This window comes from Sphaerodactylus townsendi, linkage group LG03 (assembly GCF_021028975.2).
Source record: "Sphaerodactylus townsendi isolate TG3544 linkage group LG03, MPM_Stown_v2.3, whole genome shotgun sequence".
Classification (NCBI taxonomy): Eukaryota; Metazoa; Chordata; class Lepidosauria; order Squamata; family Sphaerodactylidae; genus Sphaerodactylus; species Sphaerodactylus townsendi.
In genome coordinates this window covers 24,184,193-24,199,323 of record NC_059427.1, presented here as the reverse complement: position 1 = coordinate 24,199,323, position 15,131 = coordinate 24,184,193, and the positions used below count along the sequence as shown (strand labels likewise).

Sequence of the window (15,131 nt, the reverse complement as noted above, 5' to 3'; positions counted from 1 at the left end):
CCTTATTACAGGTTGCCATTGCAGAAGACAGAAGTTGACTTGAACATTGAAAAAAAAACCAAATTCAGTCTGGGGCAAGGAACAGAGAGGCCATCTTTTCAATGTAGTCTTCAAAATGATAGAGGAACCCCAAACGAACTCCATCCTTCCAGTTTTGTCCAGCCTAGAAAGTGGCTTTAAATACTCCACCTGGTTGGTGCCCACATGAGGTTTATGTCAACTAGTTAGTCTTCTTGGTGCCACAAACTGAATTGTGGAATTCCAGGATGAGCTCTGCAGATTTCTGTGGCCTGTTTATGGTTATGAAGTGTCCACATCTATCCAATAAGTACACCTGGCACTGAGGAATAGCTTTGGCTAAAACGTCTGCTCCAGAGGAATCAAGTACCTGAACAACAACAGAATTTAAACAGTGTAAGCTGAGAAGGTGCTGAAAAACGGAAGGAAGAGTGTAAGCATTACGGCGAAAGTGCAATTGGATTAAAATTTGAATGACCCAAAACATTTCTTCCCTACCACCCAATAATCTACCAATAATCTAATTGCTTATTTTAAAGGAACAGCTAACAGCTAAGAATGAGTTCCGCACGTTTACCTTCTGCTTTAGCTTTCCACCACCTCATTCACAGGGCAGCTGTGATTTACCCTTATTGGTTTGGGCTAAGATATAATGAGGTTGTCAACTCTGTGTTGGGAAATTCTTGGAGATTTGATGCTGAAATCTAGGGAAAGCAGGATTTGGGAAGGGGTGTGGTCTTAGCTGAGTCTAATGCCATAGAGTCCATCCTCCAAAGCTTCTAATTTTCTCCAGGGAAACTACATAATCTGGAAAACAATTGTAACTGGGCGAGAGCTCCAGACATGACATGCAGGTTGGCAACCAAGCGTAGAAGGAAGACTGCATCCTAGTGGCATGAGAGGGTTTGCCCAACGATAACAGTATATAAATGAGTTGACTAGAAGGACTTGGGTTTTATTTGTGTTACAAAGTTAGATGAATTTTATACTAATATATCCCATGAATGCCCCTTTGAAATCAGGGGAATTGTATTTTGAGGATTCTAATTGGGAGCTATAGTTTCCAGGATTCTCTTGGACTCAGGAATTATTTTTATTTTTCTGGATGCCCCCAACTGTCCCTCTCCACATATACTACAAATATGGAGCAGCCTTAAACCGAGTCAGAACACTGGCTCATCAAGCTTAGTACATTCTACTGTAAATGGCAGAAGGTCCTATTGCTTGCTGCTTAGTGTTGGTGATGGTGGGAAGTGCCAACATGTCACAGGCAATTTATGGTGGCCCTTTATGGGGTTTTCAAGGGAAGAGATGTTCACATGTGGTTTGCCATTGCCTGCCTCTGCATAGCAGCCCTGGGCTTCCTTGGGGTTATCCCATCCACATATAAACAGGGCCAACCCTGCTTAGCTTCCAAGATCTTCTATGATCAGGCTAGCCTGGGCTGTCCAGGTCAGGGCACCTGCTACTTAAGGTCCTTAAAGTAGAGATGACATTATTTGAACCTGGACCTTTTGCACACATTCCAGGAGCCCTGCCCCTGGCTCCTCCTGCCATAGGGCTGAAGCATATAAATGGTATGATGTTCTGTCACAGTATGATGTTCTGTCTTTCCCTAAGATGTACTGGTGTTTCTTCTTGGACTGCATAATGAGTTGTCCAAAGAGAGTCACGGCTGGAAGAGTTTCAGGAGGTCAAGTTTCAAGAGATGATGTAGTTCTGGACTCAGTAGGAAAAATGGCCAGCAATTTTCCAGCTGCTTTCTGCTATTTCAGTTATTTGGAGGTTGTCATGATGCTCCTTCCCTCGTTGCCTCCATATCATACAGAGTTTTTCTTTCTACCTAACTGAACACTCACTCACTCACTGAACACCTGTAGAGCTCACTTTGTTGCATGCACCAGACCTAAGATCTCTAGAGGGGGTGCAGCATAAATCAGATATCCAGGGCTGCATTTGTACATCATTGGATATGTTTCTGGCATTGCACTATAGCTAAAGCTAATATTTGCATTTGGATTCTCCTGCATGGACAATACAGTACATTCATCGTCAGTGACTGCTACTGTCCAATAAGAGTTAGTTGGATATGCATGCCGTCTGAAATTATTTTAAGTCATAAAATAGTTGAGTGTTGTGCTTCTTCTCAGCTTATAAGCATTATCCTACAATGTTTCCTCCTCAGAGAAAATTCACTCTGTCCTTCAATATCCACCTATTCTGATATTCAATATCACCTATTCTGTTAGACCAGACCAAAATGCTGGCAATTTGGTGCCTTAAATTTCAGATTCTAGATGAGCATAATTGATATTAAAAGTGTTTACTGTTTGGACTTAATTATTAGGCATATGAGGCTCAGTGGCTGGGATCTGTATGAGTAATTGTATCTGATTGTAATTTTGGGTGCCTGCAATTGCAGGTGCATAGTTGAGTCAGATGTATCAGTTGACAGGCTAGTGCATTTCCATCCCAGCTGTTTTATTCATTTGATCCTACACTCATGATACTGAGGAATGATGGCCGAGACTGGGAACTTGAATGTTTGATGAAGCAGCCTCACGCTTCTAGTTCCCTAAATCTACCGCCTGTTGGAAATGAATGACCACCAAAACCAGCTACTTGGCATTCATGGATGGTTCTCTCACCCGGTTGTCCTACCTTGTCACATTTTCCCCAGATGATCTCAGTTGGAGCTGTGATCTTGCTTGCATTGTCCTGAAGGCTGTATCTGGACTCCACACTGGAGAGGTCTAAAAAGTCTTTTCCAAGAAAGAATCAGAGTTAGAGCTGTCATCGCCTTTATGGATGCATGTCTTCAGAGCTACTCAGATGCGGCACCAATAAGATGTCGATTTTGCCAGCCAGCAGAATGTGGAGGTTGGGGTCAGGAAACCCCAAAGCCCATCAGCAGCCGGTTTCTGTCCAGGTGTGCAAGAACCCCTTGCTGGCTGTGCCTTGAACCAAATTGTGCTTCAGGTTGACCAACAATGAATATTCATCTTCAGTTTAGAATTTTTAAAATTCTGAGTCTGTGATCATCTCTGCCGGAATGTATTAATGGGATCTCCTTGCTCCTTTATTATTCATTCATTTTATTTGTAGCCTGCATTTCATGCTAAGATTACAGGCAGATTGGTGGGGGTGCAAAGCACTGACAAGTGCAGCTGGCATATGGCAACCCAGCATCATGCTGGCAGGGGATGATGGGAACTGTAGTCCATAACATCTGGAGGGCCGTGAGTTTGACACCTATGCAGTAGGGTTTTCAAGGCAAGGGACCAGCTGAGATGGTTTGCTGTTGTCTTCCTCTGCATCATGACTCTGGAATCTCCAGATGGTCTCCCATCCAGTTATGAAGCAGGGACAACCTTGCTTAGCTTCTGAGATCTGATGAGATCAAACTAGCATGGGCCACCCAGGTCAGTGCAATAATCCTTTAGGTGGCTTTGTATGGTGGTGGTGAATACTGTTGTCTCATTGTCACAGCTGACTTATGGCAACCCTTTAGGGTTTTCAAGGCAAGAGATGAACAGAGGTGTCTTGCCATTGCTTGCCTCTGCATAGCAACCCTGGACTTCTTTGGTGGTCGCCCATCCAAGTATGAACCAGGACTGACCCAACTTAACTTCTGAGATCTGTTTAGACCAGGCTAGTCTAAACCATCCTGTGACTTAACAGCCTACTTTGTATACTTCCTTTAAAAAAACCTTCAGAAACAAAGGTTGTTCCCATGAAAGAAAGCTTGTGTGTGTTCTGCTGGTGGGTGCATTGCTTGCCTAGTCTGCTTGCCCATGAAGGGATGTACATACACACACACACACTGTTTCCTTAATGAAAGTTATATCTTGGTAGGCAAATCATAAAGCAATAATGGGCACATAATTTCACTGACATAACTTTGTTGCCATGGTTGTTTTTTAGGAGAGGGTCTTTAAGAAACTTAAAATAGCTGCCAATGCTGCATAAAGACATTGCATTCAGAATTTGTTAACAGTGAGATTGTAAGTGCATTTATATTGCATTATGCATTTAGGTTAGTTGTTGAGTTCATTCTAGGTGTTACATTGAAACTCTCTCTTTTTTATACAGCAGGGGCCAAATGAAGTCCTTGTGATGAGGTGTGACCCAACCAGAGCCCAACCACACAATGTTTGTCATTTTAGAAGAGAGGTTTTTAAGTTGTTACATCTGTAAAAAAAAAGTTTAGAGCTTTATAAATTGCTATTTCTGTAAAAAAAAAGTTTGCTGTTGATTTTGGAAATGAATTGTTAAATGATACACAAAGTCTGTTATCTGGCAAAATATTTATTAATTAAGAATATACATTATAATTCAGTTTTGAGCCACTGGTGTAGTTGTTATTACATGTCCATACTTGGAGATGAGTAGCCCTATTCTCCACTGAGGCTTTATATATCTTGGACTGAAAGAGATCCTATCTTCCTTCACTGACGTCTTCAGCAGACCACATACATGCTCTTTCAGGCTGAGCCTGCTGTTTCCTTATGTTTTAAGCTTTAGCACTGGATTTTCCTTAAGCCTCTTTTTGTTTGGCTTTGTCTTCCCTTCTCCAACTGCCTCCTCTTTCAAAATGCCCCCTCACCTGTCCTCTTGTTCACAGCCTGATTCCTCCAAGGGACCATTCCCTAATGTGAACACCCTGACTGTTTCACTCTGCACAGCACTTCAGGAAATGTCAAGGCTGCACAGTGAAGAAGAGCAGAAGGGGTTGGGCTCCCACCAGACATTTTAACCCCACCCCCCACCCCCGCCTCTATTTTAGTATGCCCCACTGATGCTGCAACCCCAACCATGTTGAGAAGTTTGCTTAGATGTGTACAAGACTCACGTTTGTCAGAAAGCATCAGTGAGAAATCAAGACACTAAAGAGAAGGATTATTTCTAGAGTCCCATCTGACTGTCTCTGCACCTGAAGACTTATGTACATCTTGCAGTCATTAGAAAATCTTGCCTTTATTTTGTCTTGGGCTGAGTGATCTAAGGCCATTTCTGCACAGGCCGAAAACAGTGCCCTAGGGACGGTAAAAACACTGTCCCTGGGGCGTTGTTCATACAGCTGCCGCTGATGCACCACAGTATCGCTGTGCTCCCCCTGCAGAACGGCAAGGAAACGCTCCATTCCTAACTCGCTCAATGAGCTAATTATTTGGAAAGCAATGTCTTCCCGCCTGTGTCGTGCGAAGGGCATCAGCGTGAGGGAGCTGCTTTTAGGCACTGACTGTGTTGTTTGCTTACCTTTTCTTCCCTCCAAGGCTCTGGAGGGAGAAAAGACATGCCCACGCTGCCCTCCAACCCCCAGGGGTCAGAGGGCAGCATGAGTGTGTCCCTTCCTTCCTGCAGAGCCCTGGAGGGAAGAAAAGGTAAGCAAACAACACAGACCAGAGGTAGCTCCATGCGGAGTTGCCTCTGCAGCCTGCAGTGACTTTGGCCCACCCACACGGTCCCTTGTGAATATTCATGCTGGTGGCCAGCTGCTTCTGCAATCAGTGCAGAAATGGCCTAAGAGTAACTATTTAAAAAGGCATACGCAGGGAACACCCTTGGGATTCTCACTGTGGATAAACATCTACCATAAAGTCAGGAAACTAAGGCTGAATCTATAATCTTTGGTTTCTCTGTACACACGAGCCCTTCTGAACATTGGTTGGAGCAGTGGCTGGTTGTCACTGCCTTTTTGAGAGTACCCTTGATGAATCGTTTGTGAAATGGCCCAAGTAGCTTGTATTCCTGCTATTTCACTTACTTTTAATGAAGAACATCGTTTCTGGTCTACCTTCATCAAGATATCCTTTAAGTTGCTGAGGAGGAAGGAGAAATGTGTCAGAGTGGCAGGCAGTGAAAAGTTTCTGTCAGGTAGCAAGATGTTCCTTCCTGAAAACCAATATGTGGTGAGATACGAAAAACCTTCTGATATGTGACGGTCAGTTAATGTTCATTTACTAGCCCAACTCTTACCAATCATAGTTGAAGACCTTTTGAGGCAATAGAATTGATTCTTGGCCAACAAAAAATGAACTGGAATGACTGTTAGAGATCTGCCTGCATTTTTAAGGGCAAGGGTTTTGGGAGGCGTGTGTATCTCAGTTGGAGCAAAAAGTTTGCAAGATATTCCCCAACTGTTTCTTAGCCAACTCTTATTCTCAGATACAAGACAGTGCCTTGGCTGCCCACACCAGCAAAATATGGACAGAGGAGTGACAGACAGATATGCAATGCTGAAATTTTATAATGAAAGACTGGACCAGAGCACGGCAGCCTATGATGTAGTCCTTCTTTACCTGCAACTGTGATACGCTTGGGTGGTATAGGCCAAGCTTCAATAGCTCTTCTGCCTGTCTCTTGGTCAAAGAAAGGAGTTTATTGCTTCCCACATTGATAGACATCTCCATCTCCCTCAAGTGCTGGACGATTTTGTAACCTTCTTGATACCGTAGACCTATGAATTGAGAGACAATGTACAAATTGTTAGACAGAAATCTGTGACAAATAACCTGGATGCTATTACCAGGAGGGCCTCCTGGAGCTACCTTGAAAGTCTGGTGCCTCTACCTTAAAAAATGTGCAGCTTTCTTATACACTTAGAAATTCCCCGTTGGCTACAATGGAGCCAAGGCACTGCAGAGCAGAGAATCTGGGCAAATTTCTTGAGGTGTCTGTCAGGGGCACATTTTTAAAGCTACTGACACCAGAATGTCAGGGTCTCATCCAGAGACTACCATGACTTTGAGATAACTTGGTGCAAAAATTGCTCTTTGGTCATGGGGGCCCCCATCTCCTGTTAGCTCCCAAGATGGGGCACCCACTTTGGGGGTCCATAACTTTGACCCCCTTGAACCAAATTTCACCAAACTTGGATGGCATCATCAGGACAGTCTCCGGATGAGACCCTGAAATTTTGGTGCTATTAGCTTTAAAAATATGCCACCTGCAGGCCAAAACGTGAAAAAACCAAAAAAAATCAGACCCAAATATATTCAGATATCTGAATCTGGTTTTCAGGCTTATTTGGGAATACAGATACTTTTATGCCCGAATAAGCTAGAATCTGAATTTTACCAAATATTTAAGGTATTGACCAAGCCTAGCTCCCTCTTTTGTTTGTTCAAGGAACTCAATTACCAAGGAGGAACCTACAAGTATATGTGGATTATGAGAACTCACGTAGGGGGTGAAATGAAATGTGTTGGTAGGCCCTTTGTTATAACTATCTAGTGTCCTATTTACATAAACTGAATTTTGTCTGCACTACCCAGTAACTTGTTAGACACTCTAAAAAAGAATTCAGACACTTACCGCCTGGGCTAAGGAGGGACAAACAGTGGACATAAGATGGATAAAGAGCAGCATAAACCCCAGCAATCATTCCGCCTATGGAGAAGCCAACCAGGTGGAAGGGTTTTTTTCCCAGACCAATGCACTCGACAAACTATGAAAAAAGCAAGAACAAAGAGCTAAATACTGCTTTGGGCTATTTTCAAGAAAAAATCTTGTTTCAATTTCTGGGCAGTGTAGGCTAGGAGCATGCAAGGGGACCCATGATCACCCCCCCCCCCCATGACCAAAGAACGATTTTTGTACCAGGTCATCTCTAAGTCACCATCACATTATAGTACATGCCCCAACTCACAAATCTGAACACAGAAATGGTCCATGCCACACAGTGAAAATACAAAAATTGACAACATTTTCAAAATGTTTTCAAATGTTTAACAACTGTTATAACACTTTAAAGTGTTTTAAGTGTCATACGACTTAAAATGCTTTCAAAATGTTTTATTACTGTGGAAACGTTTTATGGTGTTATATCCAGCCCCCCCCCCCCCCCCCAGCATTGGAAACAGCACAGAGCCAGGGAAGGAGGGAGGGAGAGGACAAGGACAAGGACAAGGACAAATTTCAAGTCATGTTTTTCACATGTTTTTCACACATTGAATTTTAATACTGACAATATAAGGCACTGACTAACATGAACTCACCGTCTTTACAAAATAACATCTCTTGCAATATTCAGAATAAAATACAAAGATTTCTGTAAGATAAGTTGGAAATAACAATATAGAAGGAATTTCAACAATTGGTACAAAATCGGGGTGAGGGGGAGAGAGATAGGGAGTTCTCAAATTGCCCAGGTCAGGGGTCTGCAACCTGGGGCTCTCCAAATGTTCATGGACTACAATTCCCACCAGCCCCTGCCAGCATGGCCAATTGGCCATGCTGACAGGGGCTGATGGGGTTTGTAGTCCATGAACATCTGGAGAGCCGCAGGTTGCAGACCCCTGGCCTAGGTGATGAACCCTAAGCAGAAAAATCACCATGGCTCACTCCACACAGGCCAAAAACAGCGCCCCTGGAACGGTAAAAACACACTGGTCCAGGGGAGTGCTACACTCGGCTGCCACCTCTGCAGCAAGGCAGCACCATGCTTTCCCTCCCCCCTAACCAGCAGGAAAATGCTGTTTTTCAAATTCGCTCAATGAGCGAGTCTTTTCAAAAACAGCGACTTGCACCCAGTGCTGAGCAAATGGCACTGGGTTGGAGGCACCACTTTTAGGTGCCTCTGTTTTGTTTGTAAACTTATCTTCTCTTCCCTGTGCAGCTCCACTGGGATGAGGGGGCACGCCTCCTGCCCTCCAACCCCCAAGGTGTTGCCATGGCCATGGGAGCATGTCCCCTCATCCCTGCGGAGCTGCGCAGGAAAGAGAAGTTTGCAAACAAAACGGAGGCGCCTCCATGCAAAGGTACCTGCGCAGTCTGTGGCAGCCCAGGAGCATACAAACAGTCATGGGGCTTCACCAGCATCATGTATGTGAGACATATAAGCTGGGGAAATACCAGGATGTTTTTTAGATTTGTCAGATGAGAATTTCCCTTGTACAGGAATGGTAATGATACAATGCACAATATTAACTGCTGAAATGTACAGCCAGCTTCCCAGAAACTGCTTGAAGCAACCACCACTATCGCAATTCCACCCTTACCTGATCAGAGAGATTTTTGGCATTATTACTGGATCCAGTGACTGCCTTCAAGGTAGACCACAACCTGAGGACATCTAGAGGGAGGTCTTACCTCATGAATTCGCTCAGCCTGGTCAGATGCTCTGTAGCTGTCTCCCAGCAAGCGGGTGGTTGCCCCATGACCAGGAAGGTCCACACAGACCACATGGATGTCCTCAGGAATATACTGTGAGAAAACACCATCAAAAATGAATCAGAATAATGGCACCAAGATCCTTTAACTATCGAACCATGAAGAGGTTAACTTTCTTGAACATGGCAGCTAATCTTGGAAAGAGACATAATTCAGAATAGACAATAGGGTACATGAGAGGGACATAAATGTGCTGCAGTGGTTTATTTTATGTATTTATTCCTTCACTTTTTATCCCACTTGTGATGACATGGCAGGATCAGAGTGTCTTCTAGTATATTCAATAAAGACATATTATGGCACCTAAAAATCCAATCAGGATGGAATAATTTAAACTAAAAAAAGTTTCCTCCAGCCCCTCTCTCACACAAACATACCAGAATCAAGAGGAAGGGGGCAGGAAGGGAAGGGAGACAAGACAAGTTAGACTACAACCCCACAGTTGCCCTCAGCTGTAGACCTGATGGAATAGCTCCATCTTCCAAGCCCTGCAGAACTGAGCTAAATCCCTCAGCATCCTAATTAGGGTTTTGGGCTAAGATGTGGGCCATATGGGTAGAATCCTGGCTCTGGGCATTTTTACTTAAAAATATTAGGAAGTACATGGTGTGAAAAGTCTTTCTCTACCCCAGACCCCGGAGAGATGATGCCAGTCAGAGTACATAATACTGAAATTGATAGGCTAATGTTGCAGTCATCTATTCAAGTCAGACCCACTTTTGAATCCCCACTATGCCATGAAATTTGCTAGGTGGCCTTGGGCCAGTCATTTTCTCTCAGCCTCACAAGATTGCTGTGGGGGCAGGAAGAGAATAATGTATACCCACCTTGAGGTTTTTGGAGGAAAGGCTGGGTGAAAATAAACTTAATAAACACATTAAAAAAAACAAGAACCTGCTGTATTGCCTAAGTATTGAGACAAGTTGGCTATACACTATCCATCATCCACAGTAGCATTAAGAAATTCTGATTTGTCACCGATAAGGCGACATGAATGAGCCCTGGGATAATTATAGTGTCCAGTGATGCTCCCTTGACATTAAAATAATGCTTAATGGTTTTAATGGATTTTAGTACATGTAATATTTGTTTATTTTGCTATAAACTGTATATATGTTGATCTTGTTGTGCACCACCTAGAGCTCCTTGGGGATGGGGCAGTCTACAAATCTAAACAATGAATGAATGAATGAATGAATGAATGAATGAATGAATGAATGAATGAATGAATGAATGAATGAATGAATCCAAATTTAAATCCCATTTCACGGATCAGTGAGAATGCTTTCTCTTTAAGTAGCTTCTGGCACTATCTGGTGATGAGGCCTGAAACTGTGGAGAAAGAAAATGAACAGAAGCAGGAAACCAAAGGCACATGGGTCTAGAATTGATGTTTTTATCAGGAGGCAAGGCAGTACCAAACTCCCACCATCTTCAGCGGAAGTCATATCAAGTATTCCCCATGGTGCCTGAAACTTCAATAGGAATAGCCTAGATTAGGGGTGCTCTTTCAAGCTGTGGGTCATGTTTGAATTTCTGACACAACATGTTGGGTGTATCAACAAAATGGTTGCCATGGGAAGCAGGGCCAACCAAAAATAATATACCTTAAGAGTATCTAACCACATGTCTTTGCTGAATAGGTACCCATGAAGCATCAGTATGGATGGCTGGGCTCCAGGCTTCCCTCGAGTGAAATAAGAGAAGTTGTAGTTGTTGTGTTTGATGTGTTTCACCTCCACGCCCCGTTTCATGCGTCTAAACCTAAAGGCAAAAAAAATAAACAAGGGATTTTGCACTGGAAGAATATTTCCACCACATACTGACAGCTAAGATGGAAGAGTTTCCATATGCATGGTGCAGACACTAGATTCGTAGGTTTACCAGTGTACTACCCTGTTTCTCTGAAAATAAGACATCCCCTGAGAATAAGACGTAGTAGAGGTTTTGCTGAAGTGCTAAATATAAAACATCCCCCGAAAGTAAGACATAGCAAAGTTTTTGTTTGGAAGCATGCCTGTCGAACAGAACACCAGAGCATGCAGCTGTGGAGCGGAAAAATAAGACATCCCCTGAAAATAAGACGTAGCACATCTTTGGGAGCAAAAATTAATATAAGACACTGTCTTATTTTTGGAGAAACACGGTAACTGAGCATAATCCCAACCCTCAAACTATAATCCCAGCCCTCACAATTTTTCAATGGGGTCTAACATGGATACTTTTTTTCCTGCCTCTGCTTCCAAATGGGAAGCCTGGTTTTTTTAAAGCATCCACTATCTCGGTTTTCTCCACCCTTGCTACACTTTTTCTCAGATCTGGTTTACTATCCTCTTTTTCAGAACACCCCCCCCCCCCCACTCCAAACAAAATAACATGTAATCTGGATTGGAACATTTCCATTTCTGAAGGACATACCTACATAGATACCATTTTCCCTGCCATGATGGTACCTGTAGGCTTTTTGAAGGTTTAAAAATGTTTAATTGTTATAGTGCTCTTGAAAGCTCATCCCCCAAATATGTTGTTGGTCTGTAAGGTGTCTTATGGCTATTCCCTTGCCAGTGGTGAATACCTCTGTATCCACAGAGGCAATCGATGCAAAATGGAGAATCCTTACTATATTTTACTTTATTTTAAACATATACCACTCTCCTCCCTTGGGGCACAAGGCTCGTGTGGCTCACAACAATTCGATGAACAATTGATCAACCAAGATAAAAACCCCAAAATTTTAAAATGCTAGATAGTAAGATAGTGTCCCAACAGACATCAAAATAAAACATACGAATTTGCACCCAGCAACCTGCAGCATCCCAGACTGCTGTCAAAAACAGGCAGCTCTGCTAATCGGGTAGAAAACTGGCCTCAACTTACTGTGCAGAAGGGTTGTGGGATATGACTGGTCAGGATCTTTAACCCAAAGCTACTGTGTGAGGCTGCCAATTTGATTAGGGAAGGCGTTTTAAACCTCAGTCTAAATCTCCACTAGCATCTGCTATTAGCAGCCCTAATTGTCCAGACTAGCCTGATCTCATCCAAGCTCAAAAGCGAAGCAGCATTAAGAACATAAGAACAAGCCAGCTGGATCAGACCAGAGTCCATCTAGTCCAGCTCTCTGCTACTCGCAGTGGCCCACCAGTGGCCCGCAGTGCCTTTGGGAGCTCACATGCAGGATGTGAAAGCAATGGCCTTCTGTGGCTGTTGCTCCTGAGCACCTGGTCGGCTAAGGCATTTGCAATCTGAGATCAAGGAAGATCAAGATTGGTAGCCATAGATCGACTTCTCCTCCATAAATCTGTCCAAGCCCTTTTTAAAGCTATCCAGGTTAGTGGCCATCACCACCTCCTGTGGCAGCATATTCCAAACACCAATCACACGTTACGTGAAGAAGTGTTTCCTTTTATTAGTCCTAATTCTTCCCCCCAGCATTTTCAATGAATGCCCTCTGGTTCTAGTATTGTGAGAAAGAGAGAAAAATTTCTCTCTGTCAACATTTTCTACCCCATGCATAATTTTATAGACTTCGATCACATCCCCCCTCAGACATCTCCTCTCCAAACTAAAGAGTCCCAAACGCTGCAGCCTCTCCTCATAAGGAAGGTGCTCCAATCCTTCAATCATCCTCGTTGCCCTTCTCTGCACTTTTTCTATCTCTTCAATATGTATGTGGGTGAGAGACAGTGGTGGGATTCAGCCTATTCGCACCAGTTCTGTAGAACCAGTAGCTAATTTTTTCAGTTCAGAGAGCTGGTTGTAATCCCACCACTGAGTCCCACCACCGGAAGTTCGGAACCGGTTGTTAAATTTGAATGCCACCACTGGTGAGAGACCTCGAAGAAAGCCTGGAACTGCTATGCAGAAGTTTGCATGAGAAGAGCAAGGGTCAGTCCTTTATCATGACAGGAACTAGCAATCCTGACATTTCTAAGGATTTCATACCCTCCTTGGTTTCTTCCTTTAAAAACAAATCCTGTTTTTCCTTGTGTAAATCCATGTGTTAACCATTCCCTGATATTATTGATTATTCAAAACAGTAACAGACCAAGATGTCTTACAGGGAGCAATTTGTTCTATTAACACAGCGATATTACTATTTGACAAACTATTTAATTATGTTTTTATTACATTTGTATAATTCACAACCATGCATGTGACCAGACGTACTAGTATTTATCTCCCTTAGGCTGTTTTTACATGATGAAGCTGTACAGGATCTGTCTCAGTGCCCCCTTGCAATATTTACGTTAGCCCAGGATTTTCAGAAATTGTTCACTCAAGCTGCCACTCAAAAGCAGCAGCCAATCAGAACGTAGGATACCGGGCAAGCTCACAGGTGCTTGCAGCTGCCACTCAAAAACAACAGCCAATCAGAACAATAACTTGGTCTATTTTCCTCAGTATAAGCTTTATTTTACATCAATTAGCAGACCTATTAACTAGTTATCTTCCTATGACAGCAAGATCTTATTTTAAACCATTAAAAACACTGATCAATTTCTTCCATTCCCACAGCACATACACAAAAACACCAATCGAGGGCAGACCAAGTGTATTGTTCACACCCAGCCGGATGAACTCCCTGCCTGACGTCCTTTCAAGCAGCCACTCAAAAGCAACAGCCAATCATAACATGGGACACTGGGCATGCTCAGAAATGCTTCCAAAGCAAATACAGAAGTCTGGGTCGTGCAGAGCAAACTGGAGCATTATTAATTCTGCTCCTGGGCAGAAGCAGGGAACCATATGTACACAGAAACTGGGATAAAATAGCCCAGGTATATATGATCTCAGCCAGAGGCGTAGCTGGGCCAAACGTGCCAATTGCACATTTTATATTCCGCCCCCACCCCCACCCCCTTCCCACACGTACCTTAGTTCCTTTCCTTTTTGAGAACTTTTTCAGGCTGTAAAAGGCCTGTTCTCAGTAAAAATGGCCTAATAGGAACTATACTTCCCAGGAGACCTTGTGAGCCCCAAGTTCCTCAGGATGTTTTTCCTGCGAACAGGCCTTTTGCAACCTGAAAAAGTTCTCAAAAAAAAATGGAAAAAGAATAAGGTAACAAGAAGATGAGAGAGGCTTTTCTGAAGGGGGTGCCGTGCGGGGCGCTGCGGAGGGGGGAAAGGGAAAGGGGGAGGGGCCTGGGGCAATTTCTGCGCCCCCCAGGTGTGCGCCCGGTGCACAGCGCACCCCGTCCCCTTGGAGCTTCACCACTGATCTCAGTTCAACCCCACTGTAATTGTGCCATGCAAAAACGGCCTCATTCTGTGGGAGATTAATTTTCACATCAGATACTATTCCCTAGAAAAGAACTCAAAGGGAATGTCATGCCATGATACACACTCACCGTGTCCACATCTTGAATAGTATTTTATGCCACAAGTTGTACCTTGCACCAAGAATACTTGTGATGTAAGCCAAAATGGAGCCAAGAACGATGTAGAGTATCTTGATGCAAGTGAGCTCCATGGTTCCTGGTTATGTGTTGCCCTTGCTGCCTGCCCAACTTGGTGTAAGAAGTTTTGGATAACAGTAAAAAAAGAAAACAAAAGAAGAATAAGTCATATATCGGGATAAAAAGAAAATGGGTGGCAAAGGATTCATAAATTACAATGCTCTCTGCTGCTAGGCCTTTTCGGGGGGATGTTAGGTGTAGACTGTTTTCACCATTCAGTTTTAATGCTACTCAACCTAAATATTTTCTTATCTTTTCTGTATGGTTTGAATTGAACAACAAGAACAGGCGGCACAGAATCATTCCAAATTAATTATTCAACATGTTCTCTTCCTTCTCTAGAGCAATGTCATTGATATGATTTGATGTGATTTGTGCCTTCTCTGGTGGATCTCCGTCTAGAGTTGTGGAAGTAGGTTTCCTTTTATTAGCTGCTGAGTAACCTAAATTTTTGCCATTTTAAGAGCGTATGGTGATTTTTAC

The 15,131-nt window shown here is 43.3% G+C and overlaps 1 protein-coding gene across 1 annotated transcript; it reads right to left on the bottom strand.

The window, feature by feature from the left end:
* Positions 1–220: 220 nt before the first annotated feature.
* On the bottom strand, positions 221–14,662 carry LOC125430024 (monoacylglycerol lipase ABHD6-like). The gene is made up of 8 exons (XM_048491691.1): positions 14,541–14,662; positions 10,800–10,956; positions 9,112–9,225; positions 7,336–7,468; positions 6,321–6,478; positions 5,786–5,840; positions 2,680–2,780; positions 221–388 (listed from the first exon to the last, which is right to left on the bottom strand). The coding sequence occupies exons 1-8, from the start codon at positions 14,660–14,662 to the stop codon at positions 221–223; spliced, it is 1,008 nt and encodes a 335-aa protein (XP_048347648.1).
* Positions 14,663–15,131: the final 469 nt, after the last annotated feature.

Bases quoted from the DNA above. Each gene is read 5' to 3' on its own strand.
- LOC125430024 (XM_048491691.1), bottom strand. From the start codon at position 14,662: ATGGAGCTCACTTGCATCAAGATACTCTACATCGTTCTTGGCTCCATT. The intron at 6,479-7,335 runs GTAAGTGTCTGA...CTCAATTCATAG, and splicing joins GTCCCTCCTTAGCCCAGGCG to GTCTACGGTATCAAGAAGGT. The intron at 5,841-6,320 runs GTAAAGAAGGAC...CTTCCTCCTCAG, and splicing joins CAAGCGTATCACAGTTGCAG to CAACTTAAAGGATATCTTGA.